The 21,579-nt window shown below is 54.1% G+C and overlaps 1 protein-coding gene across 8 annotated transcripts in view; it reads left to right on the top strand.

Moving 5' to 3' along the window:
- TUB (TUB bipartite transcription factor) overlaps positions 1–21,579 on the top strand; it is a 67,558-nt gene that overhangs the window by 31,147 nt on the left and 14,832 nt on the right. For 5 of the 8 annotated variants that reach the window (XM_060399352.1, XM_060399356.1, XM_060399353.1 and 2 more), the window contains 2 exons: positions 20,378–20,429; positions 20,884–21,040. In XM_060399352.1, coding sequence (XP_060255335.1) covers positions 20,378–20,429; positions 20,884–21,040 — 209 coding nt within the window. Of the gene's footprint in view, positions 1–11,135; positions 11,401–20,377; positions 20,430–20,883; positions 21,041–21,579 lie in introns of those variants that run through there. The other 3 variants (XM_060399355.1, XM_027979407.3, XM_042233089.2) reach the window with 1 other exon arrangement.

Raw genomic sequence — 21,579 nt, 5'->3', positions numbered from 1 at the left:
TGAACTGGAGGTGGGGAGGGTGGGGGGTAGGTTCTAGACCTAAGAGACAGCCTCTGCTGAGGTTGGGAGAGTGTGAGCCTGGCTTGTCTGAAAACAGACCAGTATGGCTGGAGATTGGAAACTTGATCGGTTGTGTGAACATTTAAACATTTCTTTTTTTTGGTCTGCAAGCAAGGGAAGTCAGTGAAGGACTTAACGCAGCAGGTGCAATGGTAGATTTGCATTATGGAGAGATCACTCTCAATGCCATGTGAGAACAGACTGCAGGAGAGCCAGAGGGAAAGGGGTGCAGCTCATTATGTAATAGCAGCTAACTCATACATTTCCTTACAACATGCCAGGCGCTGTTCTGAGTGGTTTCTGTATATTAACTGTTAAGTCTCCAAGTACACACGGAGTTTGTGGCAGAGCCTGGTTTGAAGCCACAGATCTGGCTCCAGAGTGGACACCTGAAGCGCACAGGTGATCCCATGTACCTCAGATGACGTAGCATGGACCAGGGTGGTGGCATGGGAAATGGTGGGAAGATTGACGAAGGGGACCAATTGAAGAAATACTTAGGAGCTCATAGCCACAGGACCTGGTGATGGATTTCATGCAGTGGGGTGGTGGGAGGAAATACCATGGTTCCAGTTTTTCCTATGTCCTTGTGGTCATTTGGAGTTTTTGTGGGACTTGTCTGTCGACTTTTCTACTGAGTTATTTGTACATGCTTATCACCTCTACTCATTTTCTGGGGAAGGAAGGAATTCAGATCCATTGCCAGGGTGCATTCTGAATCTCCCATGTGTCTTCTGGGTGTGCAACCAGCTGAGGGATATGGTCTCTGCTCATTATATTTTTGCTTAAGGGTGTGAGAGCGAAGTGAACCTGCTCTGAGTGTTCCCTACTCGGCTCTCCCAGGGCATTTAGAGTGGGAGGTGAGAAATGTGCATTCTTTTCATGTAAATTGTCAGACGGGGCCCTGGATGCTGGAACTCCAGTGATACTGGGGGCCTTAGACATTATCTCGGAGAAGGCGATGGCACCCCACTCCAGTACTCTTGCCTAGAAAATCCCATGAACAGAGGAGCCTGGTAGGCTGCAGTCCATGGGGTCGCGAAGAGTCGGACACGACTGAGTTGCCATTGCCTTCTCCGGATTGGCACATCGAGGGCAGGAGAACTTGGAAGAGATTTGTCGATGGTCATGGAAGAAGGCCAGGGACTTAGATGCAGGTCTCCCAACATCCAAGACACTAAACGTATCTTTGGATGAGCGAGGATGTCAGCCAACAGCATCAGCAAGTGTCCAGTCACCTGCTCTGGTGGGGGGTCCCCAGGAAGATCCTACAGTGTGTCAGAGCCAAGAGGTGGGATGGGGCAAAGTAAAAAATAGGTTGGGTTGAGCTAAAGAAATGGGTACCCATCACCCATGAAAACCAGACAGGCTGAGGTGTAAGTATGCAGAGGTGGGACCCAGCAGGGAGGCCTGTGAGATTTTGGATCAGGTGTTCCAAGAAGCTGGAGAAGAGTGGAGGGTGACATGAGCCAGAGGAACATACAACACCTCTCTGAACTCTGCCTGCTTGGGAGAGGAGACCTCTGAAACCCATTCTGAGGGCCAGCCCAGCTTGCCCATCTCCAAGGAGATCCCAGAAGTAGTGATGAGTATGAGGGCCTGGACAGGGCCAGCTGGCCTCAGAAGATCAAGCCAAAATCCAGGGCCTTGTCCTGCTGAGCAGGGCCCCTCATTCCCTGCCACCTGCCCCATGCCAGCCTTAAGGCCATGGAAGGGGCCAGCTCTGCAGCAGCAGGGAGATGGTGCCTGCAGCAGAGATGTGAAGGAGGGTGGCCTGGGAGGAGGACCGAGAATCAGGGAGAGAGACGCAGAGAGGTCGGAAGCAGCCTGGAGTTGGAGAAAGACATAGGTGGGTTCCACCCTGCGCAGCCCCACCAGCCCTGGGCACTGTCTCACTGAGGAAGTCTAGAAGGAGCTGCCCAGAGTTCGGGGATGCTGAGGTGGAGCAGCTCTCTCCTCCCCGCCGAGCCCAGGCAGGGCAGCAGCCACTGGGACTGCCTGTTCTCATCCTCCTCTGAGATGGGCTCAGGCCCCAAAGCCCAGGCTTCCGCCAAGGCAAGTAAATCCTTGCTGTTGTGACCACCCGTAGAGCTTATGCTTCCTTTCGTGTAATAGCTCCTCAGGGTTGCTGTGAGCAATCAATGAGATAATACAGGTAATGCTCAGCACAGTGCTGGCTCCGCACCAGGGCTCAATAAGTGGAAGCTCTAATTACTATGTGTTGTCACATCTCCGTGGTGCTTTGGAACACAGTGATCGCAGGTTCGCATTCCTTCTCTGCGTTCAGTCTCTCTCACCCTGTGTGGTAGGCCAGGTGTGCATTGTCCCCACATAACAGATGAGGAAACTGAGGTGAGCCCTGCGAGTGGTCCTTGGCTACCCAATGAGTTAGCAGCACAGAGAAGACAAGAATTCAGTTCAAGTCTAGTGTGTGTTCACTGCCGTGTGTTTCTAAAATGCAAGACTTTTATCCTTATTTCAGAGTTGGACAAATTCTAATCCCCTTCTTTTGTCTCCTAACAGCCCTGCTGTAAAGAGTTAAAATATCAGAGAGATGTGTAGTGCTGGAAGGTAGACTTGGAGAACATCCCACCCCCTGAATTTCTTGAGGCACAGAGAGACAACATACTCAAACTCACACAGCATATTAACAATAAAGCCAGAACTGGAATTCTGGGTCTGGTGTTCTTTCTCCTATACCTGCTGCCTCTATAGGTCTTGGTGACTTTTCTCCCCATTTCAGAGATGGGAAAACTGAGACAGAAATGTAGAACAGCTTCATTCCAGTCCCATAGCTCTTCCCTTAGAGGACACTGCTTCTTCAGTGACCTGGTAGCTTTAGAATCTGATTAGAATTTGATATTTATGAACCATTAGCAGCAAAAGAGAAGGGCCGTGGAGCGAAAAGATGGTATGTTCAGTTCAGTTCAGTCAGTCAGTCGTGTCCGACTCCTTAGGACCCCATGAATTGCAGCACGCTAGGCCTCCCTGTCCATCACCAACTCCCGGAGTTCCCTTAAACTCACGTCCATAGAGTCAGTGATGCCATCCAGCCATCTCATCCTCTGCTGTCCCATTTTCCTCCTGCCCTCAATCCCTCCCAGCATCAGAGTCTTTTCCAATGAGTCAAGTCTTCGCATGAGGTGGCCAAAGTACTGGAGTTTCAGCTTCAGCATCATTCCTTCCAAAGAAATCCCAGGGCTGATCTCCTTCAGAATGGACTGGTTGGATCTCCTTGCAGTCCAAGGGACTCTCAAGAGTCTTCTCCAACACCACAGTTCAAAAGCATCAATTCTTTGGCACTCAGCTTGGGTAATAAACTTTGAAAATAGTTTAAATTTCAGGGTCTGATTCCTTTGCTAGAGAGATGGGTTAGCACATTCAGAGTAGGGTTGTTTAAAATGCATCTCACATTTTAAATAACCATGGTTTTCTTAGATGAGGGGAAAAAAAAAAACCAGGTCAAAACCGCAAACTCATAGGTTTTCTGAAAGGTTACAAAATAAAATGTTCTTTGCTGGAGGATATAAAGGCAGTGGCTCTCTGTTTGACAAAGGAGAGAGCTCTGCTAGATAAATCTTGCATTATGAACAAATGGGAACTCTCTCCCTCTCTTCCTGATCAGCTTAATTCATTGTTGCTTATCTGCAAATTCAATAACACTGATAAAATAAACCCCTCCTGCAGGCTGAGCATAGGGGTCTGGGTGCTCCTCCTCAGAGCCTTTTCCTATTTCTTACCTCAGCCCCTGCTCCTTGGATGCCCTGTGCGGAAGTGGGCAGAGACCCTGTGCCTTGGCTCTGGGTCCCCCAGCCACACCCCACCCACGTCTGGGTTCTCGGAGCAGAAGATGCTCAGCAGATCCTCAAAGCAGAGCTGGTAAACTGGGCTGAAAGCAAGTATTAAGCCTCCTTCCCACACTTCCCCACCCTGTCCAAGATAAATCATTCAATACCTGGCTCAAAATTGCAAACATTTTTAATGCCCAGGGCGACTGGAGAGTGGCCACCTGGGTGCCATCTCGGTAACAGATCATACTACATAGGACGATTAAGGATATTTCAGTGGTACAGCTTTAAGAATATTATTTATTAATTCACTAAACCCGTTGTGTACCAAGTGTTCGTTTACTGTCTGTCTCCCTAACCACACTGGCAGGGTGCTGTCTGTGCTATGGAGAGGTCAACAGGATATCTAAGGAGCCAAAAGCTAGAGTTAAGAGGAAGCCAGCACCTGGAAGGTGGTCCTAGGGTGGCTTTGCTGATGGGACTAGACTGTGTCTTTCTCACCCTGGGCAACTTTTTCTGAGACCATGTGTGCATATGTTAGTGTGGAGCTTCTTTGTAGGATCTTATACTTTCCTATGATATTGTATCTTACCTCATAAACCTGTTCCTCTGTAGTTACATTCCTCCTAAAGGATGCTCAGAGATCCATCCTGTGAATGTAGAATCATTGACCTGACCAAGTCCCAGATGACACGCATTTTGTTACCCCACCCCCACCCGCCCAATTCCTGCCAATTTCCCCCATAGAAGTAAAGCTGGGATGACTATCTCTGTGCGTAAACTCCGGCTCCAGTACATCTCTCCCTTGGCTGAATTTCTAGGACAGGAATTAATGAGTCAAAGGGCTAAGCCCTCATCACTGGGTTGTCTCTAAATGATAGCCATTGAGCTGTGAGCTCTAGAACTCTGTGCTGCCTGAGTTTGAACTCTTTCACTTATTATCTGTGGGGCTTTGAGCAGGTTACGTAACCTTCAGTTTCTTCATCCGCGGAATGGGGATAATAATAGTACCTACCTCATAGTGTCGTTGTGAGGATTAGATGAGAGAAGCCATGTGTAGCTGTTGGGTTGAATAGGCATGACTCATGAGATGGAATCATAAAGCCAGCTTTATTTTTGTTTCCCATGGTCTCTTTCATTTTTTTCTTCAAGGCTGTTTCCCCGCCCCCTCCCCTTCCCCAAAACCTAGATGAAATTGAAGGTAAGTCCATGACTTCTGGCCATTTCCAGGTAACCAAACGTTGTCCTGTCAGCCATTAGTATGTTCTATCTATTGTGATTTAAAAAATCTTTGAACTCCAGAATAACATCAGCTTCTCTTGTCCACCCCAGCCTGCTTCAGGCCAGCTGCTTGTAGGCAAGGGTCCACTCAGCTGTTCTGACCCTCTCCAGGGTCCAAGATGAAGGTACAATGCGGGGAGAAGAGAGGGGGGGAAAGTTCTCCCCTGACTGATACGATATTCTGATGAGCTGGTGTCCCACTCTCTGGGCTATCTCTCTGCGTGGGGTGTTTTTGTGGATTCTTGGCGATCATTCCGTCACTGGGGTGTCTCCCCAAGTACAGCTCCTTTGATGTGGCTGCTGCTTCCGCTCTATGGCTCACCCTATGGACCCATTCTCAGGCCCTGGGAAAGCGGCTGGACTCATCCCCTCCCCCACGGTGGCCTCCCCTGACAAGGAGTCCCTCTGGCCTGGGATCTAAGACAGTCACACCTGTTCCTTGTGCTAGGGCCCACACTGTATCCATCACCCCACTAACCTGAGAGCACAGGCTGACCCTGGGGCAGCAGCTCCCTCTCGGCCATCAGGGCAGGTGTGACTCAGATGCCCCAGCACTGTGGCCCATCCTGGGCTTCCCTAGCGGCTCAGACGGTAGAGAATCTGCCTGCAACGCAGGAGACCCAGGTTCAATTCCTGGGTTGGGAAGATTCCCTGAAGGAGGGAATGGCAACCCACTCCAGTGTTCTTGCCTGAAGAATCCCATGGACAGAGAAGCCTGGTGGGCTACAGTCCATGGGATTGGAAAGAGTCGGACACTAAGCTCTCATAGGAGTTTCCATCAAGCTCCACCTGAAGGACATAGTACTCTCCCCCCTTCCTGCTCAGGGCTCACTGGACCCTGGGGGCTCTCTCTAAAATTCCTGTTGAACCTCCAACAACCTTTTTTTTTTCAGACTGTTTTATTTTATATGTATCAAAGATGTGTCAGCTAATGATACAGCCTCTTCTCCATGTCACATTCGGTGGTGTCCCACCTCACCCTGGAATGTGATATCTATTGCCTTGGAGCCTCAACTACATAGTTCCATTTCATCACCCTTTTGCTTTTATGAAACAGAGGGTGCCCAGCATAGAGAGTATCCTCCACAAATGATAGTCACGTCTGCCAGTCTTATAGGCACTCATTGACGCTGACTTCCTCACCATTACACTGTTTTATACTTTCTGAGTTTTCTGTTTCCTTTAGACTATAATCACTTTTTTTCTTTTTTTGGCCACACTGTGCAGCATGTCAGATCCTAGTTCCCCAGTCAGTAACGGAACCTGTATTCTTTGTCTTGGCAGCACAGAGGCTCAACCACTGGACCACCAGGGAAGTCCCTAGACTGTGATCATTTCTGTTCTGAAGATTTTTATTTGCTATTCTCTTCTGCAGTGATTTGGAAAATAGACATACTGCTTTTAATTCTATGAGTGGTTACCCTACATTTTTTTCCACAGACATCAATAGACAAATAGACAAATAGACAAGCCTATTTATCTCACTTTAATCATGTGTAATGGAGCAGTGGTCTCTGTATATTCTGCAGTTTGAATGGGAATTTCAGAGGGCTTCTCTGACTGCCCACACATGTGCTGCCATCTTGCCATGATGTCTGCCCCACTACTTTGCAAAGCACTGGTCCCTGGTGTAGGGCCGTTTATCTCTGCCCTGGACTTCCCCATCCACCATTTAGCAGGCTTCAGTGCCTCTGGGTTTGTCTTCTTTATCCCCCATTGTGTTCCCAATTCTCTTTTTCTAAAAGGTACACATGGGCAGGTTGTTGTTCAGTTGCCCCCCAGTCATGTCTGACTCTTTGCAACCCTATGGGGTGCAGCAAGCCAGGCTTCCCTGGCCCTCACCACCTCCCAAAGTTTGCCCAAGTTCATGTCCATTGCATTGGTGATACCATCCAGCCATCTCATCCTCTGACACCCCCTTCTCTTCCTGCCTTCAATCTTTCCCAGCATCAGGGACTTTTCCAATGACTCGGCTGTTTGCATCAGGTGGCCAAAATACTGGAGCTTCAGCTTCAGCATTAGTCCTTCCAGTGAATATTCAGGGTTGATTTCCCTGAAGATTGACTGGTTTGCTCTCCTTGCTCTCCATGGGACTCTCAGGACTCTTCTCTAGCTCCACAGTTTGAATGCATCGATTCTTTGGCGCTCTGCCTTCTGCGGTCCAGCTCTCACAACCGTATATGACCACTGGGAAGACCGTAGCCTTGGACTGTATGGACCTCTGTTGGCAGAGTGATGTCTCTGCTTTTCAACACACTGTCTAGATTTGTCATCGCTTTCCTGCAGAGAAGCAGTCGTCTTCTGATTTCATGGCTGCAGTCACCATCCACAGTGATTGGATTACCCTTGGCTTAAAACCCGTTAGTGGTTCCCCATTGGCTATAGGGTAAAATCCAAGCCCGCCGGATGCTCTGAGGACCATGTGATCTGGTCCTACCTTAACTTTTAGGCCTTTCTGCCACACCAAACCACTCACCTACACGCTACCACATTAGGCGATTTGCACTTGGATTTTCACGTGCCTTGGTCACAGACTCTCACATCCCTGCCTTTGCTCATGTCATCCTCTCTGTCTAGAATGCCCTTTGGGAAAAGAGCCCAGAACCATGCCAAGCCAGTGATAGACTCTCAGGAATTGTTAAACTTCGCCCATTCCTTCCTCATCTATCAAAACCCTCCTGGGGACTTCTCTGGCTGACAAAAACCAAAAACTTCCTCATCCATCAAGGCCCAATTCAACTGCCATCCTTTCTCATTCTTGGGGAAGGCTTATCCTAACCTGATACCCCTCCCTTTAGAATCACTGGCTGCTCCCAGCACTTTGTACACCTGGACTGTAATACCGGTGCGTTGGTGCTTTCTGTCTCTCCTGCCAAACTGAAAGCTCCCTGAGAGCAGGGTTGAGCATGACACCTGCTGAATTGCTGCAAGGACCCTTGAGCCCCGTTGGGTCGAGTTGATGTTTGGCCGATTGCACTGTCTTCCTCAGAATACAAGGGTACTGTGCCAAGCTATGAAGCAGGGAGGACACCTCGGCACTTGGTGCCCAATCTGAATCGATGTTCATTTATTCTTCATATCCTTTTGCTTCCAAAATTGACGCAAGGTGGCCCACATTCAAGCTGTTAAATTAGGAACAGAAAATTTAAGATTCCACATGGAAGTAGCAAGGTGCCAACATGCTCACCTTCTTCCTTAACTGAGCGAGGCTTACTGCTGGGAACTTGCGCTAGGGTCCCTTCCAGGTGGGTGGCAGCTGGTGAAGGTTCCTTCAGGCTGTTTCTGTCCCCATGTATTCTTCCTCTCCCTTGACAAGCCATGACCATGTTTGAAAATGCCTAACATGCCATGAGGAGAATTTAAATTCACAGCAAATGTGTCATCTTTGAGGAATGGGACAGGTGGTGAGGAGGGCGTGTGGGCTGCTCTGTTTCAGTAGAGATACCCTTGTTCCTGGGCTAAATTTTAAAAGCTTAGGTACTTCTTCAAGGTCACTGTACAGCACAGCTGTATTTTAACCACAGTTTAGCACAATATTCTTCTCATGCCTTTCTGGAGTGGTTTTTTAGAAGAAGCCAAGGGCATACGCTTAAAATGTCAACCAGGGAAGTCATCTGAGCAGCAAAACCCATCACCAGTTCTGAATTGAGTGTGAAACTCACACATCCCTGTAGAACTCACAGAAGCACATGCATAGATCCTTCTCATGCACACACATCAACATATCAACAAACAAATTTTCTTGTGCAGTCCCATTATGATTGCAGGGATACCTTACACACACACATTCACACATACATGGCACACAGCCCCTCTGGCTCCCCCACATCCCATGGGTGCACACAGCCTCCACAGAAAGAGACATGGAGAACTTTTTTCTGCACCTCACTCTGCCTCCAGATTATGCTCCCTTAGGACAGAACTTAAAGTGTCTATTTAATAGATTCAATTACTCCGGGCTCCTGAGACCTTCCAACTTGATTCTGATTGCTTTAAGGTGTCAGATAATTTGGGAAAAAAGGAGGAAAGTAGCCTGAAGTTCTTGAAGAGGCAGTCTTCTCAGCTCGTCTCTGAAGTGGTTGGTAGCTGCTGATGGTCCAGAGGGTGGTACTGACCTCCTCCTTCTAGGCAGTGTTCTGTCCACAGGTCCTGACAGATAGAGGCCTTGGGTAGTGATAGGCTGTGCTGCCTTGGTCTCCAGGCCAGGGACCAGCCCCTTTCTGCAGTCCTTCTTGAACCCGACAGAAGTGAAAACAGAGGCCCAGGCCAAGGGTCCCAGCAGACAAGGAAACCACCCTACCTTCTCCCCAATGCACCCTACTCTGGGGTGAATTTTTTTTTTGTCTGCTCTCTGTTCTCATTGACAGTGACAGCTCTTGGAGGCTGGTAAATAATCGTAGGTCACGGCCTTTGGCGAGCGTTGGTGTTGCAGTAGACAGTGATGGATCTGACCGCCCTGTTAGCCAGAAGCCTGAAGAGGGAGATGGCATGCATGTGTGTGTGTGTGTGCGTGCGTGCGTGCGTGCGTGCGTGCGTGCGTGCGTGCGCACTGCAAGAACTGTGATAGGCAGGAGGAAGCTAAGGACAAGGGCTGTGGGCACTGGTGTGTGAATCCTGGCTTCACCATTGACCAGGTGTGTGACTTCGGGCAAGATCTTTTGTCTTCTCCGCGCCTGTTTCTTCTGCTATAAAATGGGCATGATGTGTGGTTGTGAGGATTACACAAATTATATAGCTGGCACCTGATGCTCAGCAAACGCCCCCCCCCACCAACCCGGCCAAGATCCTGGTTGCTGTTTTTATAGTGGGGAGAGTCTTGGGGTGGGGTCTCCTGGTTGTGGACCCAGGGCGGCTGTAGAGGCCCTCCTATGTGGGAGGACAGCGGGCTGCCCTCCCAGGCTCTTGCCATTAGCCAGGCAGTCAGGGACACTCCCCTGGCCTGCCTGGGGGATGGCACTGCTGAATCCAGGGTGCACATGAGGACACCCATCTGCAGTGTAGAGACCCCTCCGCTATCCCCGGGTCTCCCCCAGCTTCAGCCAGCCCTGCTGTGGATTGGCTGCCCTTCACCTCAACATGCTTTGAACTCAGTGCTTGTCACAGCCAAGACCACTTCAGTGCTCAGAGACTGTAGGGTCATCTTTGTTGAGAGGTTTTGCCTCCGTTTAAGTGTGGTCCTTAGGGCTTTGGAAGACAGAGACGCTGGGTCCTTTTTAGCTCCATTGCTGGGAGCTTTCTGTCCTTGGACATCTTAGCCTTCCCTAGGCTTTATTCTCTGGGAAACAGCAGCAACCACTTGCCTCTCAAGGCTGCTGTGGAGATTAAATAATATAAAATTTAAGGGCTAAGGATGCACTAGACTGAATGTTATCCTTGTCTTGACGGCGATAGCTTAGAGGGGAAGGACTCCTCCGCAGTGGGAAGATAACCTCCTTTACTAAACCCGAAGAAAGAAGGTTCCCCGGGGAGGCGGTTGGAGCTGCCGGGAGAGGGAAAGGCCAACCTCCATGCTTGGCACCTGAAGGTCCCCTTGGACCTCTTTCGGTCTTTTGGAGCATCATTGCTTTCCTACACAACTAGATCCCACCCCCTACTTCTCTCTCCCTCACCCCATTTAAGCAACGGTTTCCCATCCCTTAGCGGAGATTGGTAGTTCAGGTAGGTAGATAGGTGTTAGAATTATCCCCGTTTTACAGAAGGAGAAACTGAGGCTTGGAGGTCGGGGACCCGCCCAGTGGCAGCGCCTCTATTCACCCAGAGTGGGCGCAGGCGCTCTCACTTGCGCCCAGCCAGGGGACCCGCGCTTTCTGTGAGGGGGGCGGGGGCGTTTGGGACGCCGGAGCCGATCTGGGGGTGGGGTCTCCGCCGGGGGCGGGGCGGGGCGAGGGAGGCGGGGGCGGGCCGCCGCTGCCGCGCCGAGGCCGGGCCCCCGGCGCGGGCCCCAGCCCCTCTGGCGGCGGGGGGCGGCGCGGGCGACTTCTCCCGCCTCCACGCGCGCGCACGCCCGTGGCGGCCCCGCGCACTCCGCCGCTTCGCCCATCGCGCGGCGCAAGCAGTCGTTCTCCGAACCCGCGGCCGGGGCCCTGGCGTGCAGCGCGGGCCTCGGCGGGGCCCAGAGCCCCGGCCCGGGAGGATGCGGCCCTGGGCGGCCCGGGAGCTGAGCAGGGCCCCCGCGCCGGCCCTCAAGGGCCCCGGCCTTCCGAGCCGCAGCTGCCGCCCCGCCCCCGAGAGACATGACTTCCAAGCCGCATTCCGACTGGATTCCCTACAGGTACGCGGGCGCCGGCCCCCACCTTCACTTCCCCCCGGGGCGCTGGTCTAGCCCACCACCCTTCAATGCTGAAAGCTCGGGGCAGGGTCGAGGGTACTGGGTCGGGATGCCCACCACTCCGAACTCCGGGAGCAGGGCTGGTTGCGGATGCAGGGCTGGGGCGCAGGACAGCTGTACCCTCCCCATCTGGCCCTACCCTAGGGGTGCGGGTTGGAGGTGCTGGGCCTTCCTACCCCAACTTTGGGGGCCCCAGTGAACCCGCCTGCTCTGCCCTCCCCACTTACCGGCCGGGGTTGCTGCAAGAGGCCAGTGCTCTGGGCCTGTATGGGCCTTGTTGGGTCGGGCAGCGCCATGTGACTGCCCGGGGAGGGAGTTAACCGTGCTGAGCCCCCTCCTAGGCCAAGCATACTGGTCACACGCCAGTATAGCCGCGTGCACACACACACATCTGCAGACATGCACCCATCGGAGGTCCACTGGACCAAAGACGCTCCTGCTGGTCGGTTCACACAGTCAGAACATGAATTCCTGGAGACAGTCGTTCTGAACCTAAAGCACAGGCTGCTCCTATATTCATGCATCTTGTATTGCTGCGCGCATGTACACACACGCACACACTCACCGATTCTCAGGCTCACACAGGTGCACTCCTGCCTATCTGTACACACACACATCTTGTATTTGGGGGAATACCTGCTCCCCACTACTCACACACAAGTACCACTGGTATCTATCAAAGACACAGAAATCCGCTTGCTAACTGGTTTAAACACCTGCATACAAACCAACTCAGTACATGAGAACTGCCTTCACATGCACAAGAGAATGAACCTAGGAACCCGGGGCACACTCAGGGAAGCATGGTCTGCCTGTGTTCCCCGATGCTGTGGTGTGTCCCAAGGACAGCTGAGTGTTCACGCCCATGTGGAGGTTGGGGTGGGGGAGGGGGGGGGTCCCTGGGGCTTGCACAGGTGCGGGCCTTTCCCCATCCACTCTACTCCATTCTCTCCATTACCACTGGAGAAGAGCTCATCGCCATGGCAGCGCTAAATCCTTGGCCACCCATTGGCTCCTTGGTTGCCATGGGCTACGGGGCTCTCTCCAGGCCTCCCCTGAGAGGCTTGTGTGTAAAAGGGGTGCTGGACTTCTAAGGTCCACCATGTTCTTGCCAGCCCAGGTGCACACGCTTGTGGCTGGCAGACACAGACTCCAGACCTGCCTGTAACACAGCCTGCTCTTAAAGAGACCTGATTCCAGTCACTAATAGAAAATAATTCTGATAGGGCTCTTTGGTGAGTCTGTCCAGACAGCATCCAAATGGAAATCAGCTGAAACTGCCTGAGGCTTGTTAAAAGTAGATCCTGCTACAAACAAGCACCTGTCACTGGCCTGAGACTTCACAGTTTTCTCCTGAAAATTGTTGTGGTCTCTAATCTCAGCTTCTTTGGGGGCTTCAGGGCTTCCCAAGTTAGAACTTGTGGGTGCCCCTCCCACCAACACACACACGTGTGTGCATACACACACATCAACCCAGGATTTCTTGTGAACCCATGCAGTCACATCTAGACCAGGAGACAGTCCCATCAGGGGACTGGGGCTCTGTTGACTCAGAAGGGTTGTCACCCCGCACAGGGCATCTTGGCTGGGGGTGCAAGTAGTCTCTGGAGCATCCTGGCCTTCTTGACACGTGTGTGCTGAGGACTTTGTAGAAGACACTGCAGCCCACAGAGTATCATTAACCTCTTCTAACCACCCAGCAGAGATGCCTGGGCAGTACCTGTGCGATTAGAGGCCGTGAGTGCTGTGGAAGTACCTGCCCAGGGTGCTGATGGCAGGGTGGTGGCCACAGACTGACTTAGGAGGAAGGGAGAAACGGGGCAGCGCGTGGAGCTGGGATGTGATGGCGTGTTTAGGATCCGCAGGCTGAGGACCAGGCCAGATCATGGTTCAGGGGAGCCTCTCCCAGGAGCCAGCAACTTGGGAAGGGAGTGCTCAGGTCTTAGAGAAAGTCAGCCTCATACTGGGGAGGCTTAAGCCTGCCTCTAGGGGAGAGGGCACTAGGGAGATGGGGCTGTCTCCCGGAGATGCTCAGTCTTCCCACGAGCCCCAGGCACTGGCATCCTGCAGAGAGGGATTTGGCACTTGCCCCAGCTCAGGCCCAACCACCCCATCCCCTCATTCCTTTCCTGAGCCCACACACTCCATCTGGAGCACAGAATCCTGCCACCCTGAAGCCCAGCCCTGAGGAACATCTTGGCCCCCTTGGGGCCCTGCCTTGTTCACCATCCCATCGCTCTGCCACCCTCTTGTTCTGTGGCAGGGAGGGTAGGTGTTTAGCTGGAGGTGAGCTGAGGTTAGAAGTTGTCGGTGTCTCCCACCTCGCTGGGGTCTTTCTGAGCCTTTGTGAGCCTCGGAAAGCACTGGACTCGGGTGTAGACTTCCAGAATGAGGAGATCTGGCTCAGAGGAGCAGATGCAAATTGCCTTTTGCACTAACAGGGCTGCTGATCGCAGTCATAGCCACATGCCTGCCTGATCACAGAGGAAACTGGGGCAGAAGATGGAGAGGCGGGTGTGCACGTGCTCTGGTGTGAGGTTTCCCTCGTGTCACAGCATGTCGGAACTGGAGGGTATCATCTGGCTTGGGGACCAGAGGTGGGTCGATATCTTGTTAGCTCTCCTGGTGGGGGTTCTGCTGCCTCAGTGGTGGTTTGCACCTGCATCGCCCAGACCTGGCTCATTTTCTTTGAAGCTGTGACAGCTGGTGATAATCTTCTTAAGGGTAATTGTGACTCAATTTGTAATGATCATGGATTAACCTCACATTCTGACTTAGAAGGGAGCCATTTAGTTTATAAAGTGTTAACAACTGTTATAACTTTTTTGGCTTTTTTTCCCATATTATTACAACTACTGGTTTTTATTTCTGCCATTCTGCCTTCACCTGTGTTCTTGAGGAGTATCAGATGTCCCTGGTTCATGATTTTATGTTTTATGGGCTGAAGGAGGAGCAGTGAGAGTCAGGAAGGCCAGCAGGTGTACTGGAGGAGGGAATGATGGCCAGCCCTGTCCTCAGTGCTCTGCACCATCCTGTGGCCGCTGCCTGGCACCTCCTTCACCAGCCGTGAACTCCTGGAGAGTGGGGAGTGCACCTGAAGAGCAACCATGTGCCTGGCACAACCCTGCATGGACACGGTGCCCATTGCTTTGAATCAAAGTGGCATTCCCAGGTAGACTGTAGGACTTCCTGGCCCCACACCTGGCTTCTCAGCATCCCTGAGGGCTGCAGTACTCTCCCCTCACCACGGGGCTTCCTGGGTGCTACTGGCAAAGCACAGCTCTAGGTCAGAGAAGGAGAATTTCAGGCAAGAAGGGCCCTCACAGACTGCCCAGTCTTCTGTGTGAATGCTTCCGTCAGCATCCCTGCCAGCAGCCTCACTTCCGATGGACGAGACCATTAGAAAACTCTCCCTTAGTGTGAGCCTACTCCTGTCTCTGGGTTTCCCCTCCTCTTGTTCTGTATGTGAGTCGCTCAGTCATGTCCCACTCCTTGCAACCCCATGAACTGTAGCCCCTTGGGCTCCTCTTGTCCATGCGGGCAAGGACACTGGAGTGGTTAGCCGTGCCTTTCTCCAGGGGATCTTCCTGACCCAGGGATCGAACCCGGGTTCTCCTGCATCGCATTACTGTGTGAGCTACCAAGGAAGCCCGTCCCCTCCTTTTGGTCCTCATTAAGATCCTCCTGGTACTGCACTTCTCACTCCGCTTCCTGGGGAGAGGAATGACTGCTCATTAGGCAAGACTCACGACTCACTCACTTCTGCCTCAGAGGTGCCCGGACTCTGGCCCGCTGCTTTGCCTCTGGCCGCAGGAGGGAAGAGCAGACCCTCTACACATAGTTCCGCAGGGAGTTTCTCTCCTCTCCTACCGTAAGCGTCTTTGGGAAGTCGTCTTGCTGCTGCCCGGGGCGGAGGAAGCAGGAGCACAAAGTTGACAAATGATCCAGGGAGCAGGGAGCCTGGGGATGCGCTCAGATTGGTCTCTGCCCTCCTCCAGCTCCCGGAGCCGCAGACGGGGTCCTGGCTGTGGCCTGTCCAGATGTCCAGCATCGAGCAGAGGGAGGTGTTATTTCCTCACAGTGGACTCTGCCCTCCCGCCCTTACCACCCCCGGGGGATGGCTTTGGTACTGACCACTCCTCTCAAGGCCTCTGTGAGCAAGACTGCGGAGTCTTTCATCAGGCTAGTGTCAAGCCCTGTCTTCTCCATTCTGCCTGTGCGGCAAGACGGGGTGTTGGGGTACCCACATGTAAGATTTGACTGTTAGGCTTCTAGGGTCTTCTGAATTCACACTCTCTCAGTGGACAGTTAGTATCTCTTCTACTTTGTTTCACCTGTAAGTCTGCTCAGAGGCCTGCCTTGTGTCAGGTCATCGAAAAACCTGCTGACCGAGAGAAGCGTGATGCTATTAGTAGGAACCTCCTTTGATGATGACATGACCGATGGTTGCCAACACCTTTATCCATCTGACTGACCTGGCGCACCACTTGCATGGCTTCGTCTTGCCCACGTCGTAGCGTCACCGGTCCCTGCAGCTCCATGCGGAGGCCTGGCTGTACTGTCCTCCCGTCTTTTCTGATAGGCCCGAGGACGTGCCCTGACTTACCAGCATGCTTGGCCTTGCTCCCAATGGTCACGTCCTGTCTAGATGTTCAGTTGACCCCTTCCACCCTGTTTTGCACACTCTGTTTTCCATCTGAACAGAAGACTGTGCTTGTATGCTCCCAGCCTCAGAGCAACTTCTCAGTTTCCTTTTGTTCTTTAGAGATCACAAGCTCTGACTCCTGATCTCCATTTGCATGGCTGAGCATTAGAATCACATGTGTCGTTGGCTTTGAAAAAGCAAAGTGTGAGGTGGGGGATTGATTCTGGGGCAGCTTCCCCAGCAGGTCTGAACTGTCGAGTCAGGGTTGAGTGCCCCCAGCAGTTGGGACCCACCTGGTAAGTTTGGGAGCCAGTGGCTGGCATGGAGAAGCCTCATCCTGGGAGGCTGACTCTTGTGAGCAGTGTGGTCCTCTGGCTTCTGGGGTTGCCTCCGTTCCCACCTCCACCGTGTTGCCCGCAATGTTCCAAGCAGCCACTGGGCAACAGAAGCCACAGGTCTGGACGTGCTGGGGAGTGGGGAGGTTCCAGCATTGGGCAGAGTTCACAGCCAAGCAGGTGGTCTTTCCTCCCCTGCCAACACACTTGCCTGACGGCCCGAGTCCAGCAGGGGCAGGCCCCGCTGCGACTGAGTGGGAGGAGCGGGAACAGAGGGCAGGGAGTCGGTCTGCTCCGAGGAGGGCCTGGCCTCTGGTCGGCCCTGGTGGACTAGCTGGAGAATGGAGGTGGGGTCTAATGAGACGGGAGACCTGGGTTCCTAGCGACGTTGGCCATATCTGGCTTTTCCAGCCCCTGGAGGAAGTGTCCCTGGCCCTTGCTGTCATGCATGGCTCACGCTCAGATATCTGTCTGGCGGCTTTGAAGCTGGGGGATGTGGAGGGGCCGTCTCCCGGGAGGTTCGGGGGTCACTTGATTGGATGGATGGACACCGCAGCCAGGTTTCTCTGGCCTTCATGAGCCAGTGGCCAGTGCTTCCCCCGGCCCCTCTGATGACCGTCGTGAAGGAGCCGCCGGGGTCAGCTGGAAGGCCCATCCATCAGTGCCCTGTCTCCTGTCCGAGTCTCCTGGCGGGGCTGCAGCTGGCAGCCTGGGCTTGGCAGTGATTCCATAATTGGAGCCCGGGTCATTAAAAGGCCATTACTGTCTCCTTTCATGGTTATCGTTTGGTGCTGTCTAGAACGGAGGCAGGAGGAGGCAGGCCAGGGAGTGAGGAAGGAAGATGCCTGGGAGAGGTTCTGTTGTGGGAGGCAGGGCTGTCTGGGGGAGGTGAGGGGGGAAGGACTGGCTGGGCTGCTTTTGGGGTGAGAGAGGAGCTCTGGTTCTGCTCTCCCTGGAGACGGCCATCATTGTTGTCATTGTTGCGCTGTGTGCAGGGGATTCTTTGCTATTCACCAGCGACAGATGTTGTGTGCTCCGGATACATTGTCAGGCAGAAACACCGCCCACTACCAGCTGGCCGGTGCCAGGTGATGGGGTCCACCCTTTGCTTTTGTGGCTCTCAGGGAAGCACCCTGCTGCCCCGCACGGGCTGCTGCCTACTCTCAGAGCCTCCTCGTTTAGCTGGATTGATTGTCGGCCCTCCTGGATGGGTCTTGCTCAGCCAGGCGTGTTCTTGCTCACCAGGCACATGTTGCTTCTCCCTGGTTGCCGCCCGCTGCATCCCCCTGCTCACCTGCATCCTCCACTCAGGAGGGGGTTGGCTCTCCAGGCACTTCTGGGGTATCTGAGTTTCTGGAATCTCTTCAGAAGCCTCACCCTTGTGTTCATCCATCTTTCCCTGAAGGCTGATGACTTATCTACTTACAGACAGATAAGTCCATTCGACCTGTACTCGGCGCGGCTCTTTGTCATTCTCGCCCATTGGGGGATGGAGGTGGGGACAGAGGAAGAGGAAGTGATGGAACGGAGTGGAAAGCCCGTGGCAGTGGGACAGTGCCTGTGCTAGGAAGATGTCCTCCCCATGTGGATGAGGTTGTTGGGGTGGGGGCCGGACACTGGGCAAGGAGGCCGCGGTGGCAGGAACCACCTTTTGTCGGTTGAGCAACCGCTGTGACCTGCAGTTTGGAGGTTGCGTTGCCGATGTGAGCTTACCTTGCAGTAGGATGTTGCCCTTTCACGTTAGATGTCAGCTCCTGGCAGGGTGTCAGCACCATGGAAATAGTCGACTGTGCCCTGCTCAGCCAAGCCCAGGGCCAGGGATGACCTAGATGACTGGCTCACGTCATCCCAGTGAGCCAGGAAACAGCCTCTCCTGCTGGCAGGAAGGGGAGGCAGCACGGCCTTGCAGAGGTGGCCGACATGCCTGAGACGCAGGCTGCCCCACGCGTGCCAAGGCACAGAGCACGGCGGGCAGGGCACAGTTGGATTTCAGGCCCCGTTGCTCCTCTCGGCCAGGTGGCACACAGAGCCAGACTGGGCACCATGGACCACGAGGACAGTGGTGTTGGTACACTGACCCTTTGAGGATGTGTGGCCCTTGAACTCTCCAGTCAGGCCATTGGCTGGAGGCAGAGAGATAGAAGAGTTGTAGCCTCTGGACCTGGCTGGACTCCCAGGCATCCTGCTCACCTTCTTCCCTGCCTGTCCTGTGTGTGGCCTCCTGTGATGGGACCCTCACTGTCCCAGCCAGCTGGGATATTTTCAGAGCTATTCCCTGTCCTCTGAGCCTAGCATTGCCCTTGGAGAGGCCCACGTTCAGCTGCATGCTCTTCGGCAGGTGGGCTCTTTTAGGGAGACTGAGGCCTTGGCTAGAAGCATGTCTGAGTGTGTTCTCCTGTGCTCTGGCCACTGAGGGTTTGGTGAATGCGGCTGTCCTATGAGGGGCTCCAGATCACAATTGGGCTCTTCTTGTGTGTAGAGCAGCCCGTGGGCATCGGGCAAGTCCTTCCCAGATGTCAAGTAGGTAGGACAGCTGCGAGTTCAAAATAGGCAGTCTTCACAGGTCTTGGCCAGGGAGGTTTGAAGCCAGAGGGCTGGGTGGTGGGCCGTCTGCAATCTGTGGACTCCCTGCCACCCCCTGGCCAGCCCCTGCAGCACAAGCAATTTGCTGAGCTGAAAGGACATTTCAGGTCAGTGATTGTTCCAGTTGGAAAGGGCTGCTGCTGTCAGGAGGAGGTGGATCACCTCACCTTGTCTTCAGGGTGATGTGACCTCCTTACATGCGACCGTGCTTGGCTGCACTCAGGACACCCACCTCTGACACGGTGTCTGCATGCATGTATATCCAGGTATGTGCTTACACATGTGGACATGCTTACACACATTCGGACATCTCCCAGTGTGCGCACACATGAGATACTCCTACAGTGTCACACACAAACCCAGCACACTTGGATATACCTATACAGGCACCCACACAAGGTCTGGTTCCGTGGCAGACTCTGGAATAAGGCGGCCAGGGCAGTCTGGGTGTTCCCAGAGCTCGTATCCTCAGGCTCCAGCCCCACCCCCATGCAGCTGGCCTGACCTTGGCTCTATAGGCTTGGGTCTAGGTCTCATACATGTGTTAGACTGGAAAGAAGGCTTAAGTGGTTGGTGCTCCCTCCTCATGCTCTGCCTTACTTGGAGGCAGGGCCAGTCTGTGTGAGATGAGGCTGCCCGTCCCACGACCTTAGTAAAGGACTCAAGGATTTGATGCCGCCCACACCGTGTAGGTGGCCAAGGAAGGACCCAGCGGCTGGTTGCTGGGCTGTGCATCAAAGTGCTGTGTCCGCCCTGCACACATCTGCACCCAGTCCTCGCCGTGCCCCAAGGGGCTGGCTGGGGTTTCAGTTTCATTCTCCAGAAGTAGGGGTCCTCTTTAAGTGGGGCAGGGAGGTGGGCAGTGTCAGCAGCTCCACTTTACCACCTGGAGAGCCAGGAGTTGCTCTTGAATGGATGGCGAGGGTCTGCCCCAGAAGACCCAGCCTCCACCAGAAGGATGGAAAGATGGAAGGGTGGAGCCGGAGGGGCAGGCTCTTGGGTCTGAAGCCTCGCCTGGGGCCCAGCTTGTGACTGATGCCCCTGGATCTCAATCAGGCTGGGCCCTAATGGGCCCAATGGAGAAGTTTCCTCCTCAGTTTACCGGGTCAGGGTAGACTGGGAAGTCCTTGGGCAGCAGGGATCCTAATAGGAGGTAAGTCCCTGAAGTGGCAGAAAGACGGCTTATGTCTTTACGTCTCTAGCCAGTTTCCAGAATATAGCTTCACCTTTCTGCCCTGTCCCATGCCCAGCAGCCATGATGGGAGGGGCTTAAAAAACACAGACGTGCTGGGAGAGGGCTCTGGGTGGTCCTGGCTCTTCGTGGGCCGGCCCTGAGTGCCCCTCTCTCCCCCTGCAGTGTCTTAGATGATGAGGGCAGCAACCTGCGGCAGCAGAAGCTTGACCGGCAGGTGAGTGAGGCTGGAGCCGGGTGGGAGGGTGGCCAGCACGCACCATCCAGGCCGGAGTCTGGGCGGTGGGTGGGGGAGCCGTCCTCCTTCCTGGGTGATCCTGTGTGGTGGAAAGAGGGGGCCTTCCCAGGAGAGAAGTGGTGAGCTCTCTCCTTCACCACTTGGCATTAGCACCACCCTGGCATCTACGGCTTCTGCCAGGAGGCAGCTTGGGTCACTGTGCCATGACCTTGCCAGGGCAGCTACCTGGACTGATACTTGCCTGCTTCCCTTGGATACCAAGTCCTGGGGCGCAAGGACACAAGGCTAGAGTGGGGCGTGGACCCCACTGGACCTCTGGAACCATATGGAGGCAGCAGGGCCCCACCAGTCCTCATCTGGGCGCCTTCCCCTGGGAAGGTGGTCAGCTCTCTCAGGGCCCGCCAACCCCTGTGCGTGTCCGCTGCCTCTGTAGCGGGCCCTGCTGGAGCAGAAGCAGAAGAAGAAGCGCCAGGAGCCCCTGATGGTGCAGGCCAACGCCGACGGGCGGCCCCGGAGCCGGCGGGCCCTGCGGTCGGAAGAGCAGGCCCCCCTGGTGGAGTCCTGCCTCAGCGGCAGCACCGGCTACCAAGGTACACCCCACCCTGGGACTGCTTGCGGGGCCCTCAGGGACTTCCTGCTGACCTGGACAGCTGAGGGGCCCATCTTGTTGGGGGTGCCCAATGGGCAGAGGGGTGGGACAGGTGGAGGGAGGCTGGGATCTGGAGCCTTGGGCTCCCATGCCAGGTGCGGGGCCAGAAGGTACAGCTTTGTGGGCTTGGGATTTCAAAAGCCTGGGTTTCTGATCTGAAACATTTCCCTGAAAGCAGGAGGCAGCTCCCAGGAGCAGAACAGTCTGCTTCCTGCCAGCTTTCTGTCTCTCGAGAGGACTCCATCTCACATGCCGCCCACCCATGCCTCTTGTCACAGATAGACACTTGTCGCCTCTCCTCCCTGGGTTCCCCAAACCCTCAGTGTGCCCAGCCTCTGGCCCGTGGGTCCCTGCATGGAGCTGTGGTGACCAGCAGCCTCCATCTCCCAGCTGTGTACACATTGGTTCTCAGCGGAGTCCCCTGGGAAGGGAATTCTGTGCGGTTTATCCTGGGGGCAGGGATGCCTCGATTTCACCCCA

Source organism: Ovis aries, chromosome 15, assembly GCF_016772045.2.
Source record: "Ovis aries strain OAR_USU_Benz2616 breed Rambouillet chromosome 15, ARS-UI_Ramb_v3.0, whole genome shotgun sequence".
NCBI classification, from domain to species: Eukaryota; Metazoa; Chordata; class Mammalia; order Artiodactyla; family Bovidae; genus Ovis; species Ovis aries.
Note: the sequence above shows the minus strand (reverse complement) of the source record. Positions and strands in the feature narration are given on the sequence as shown.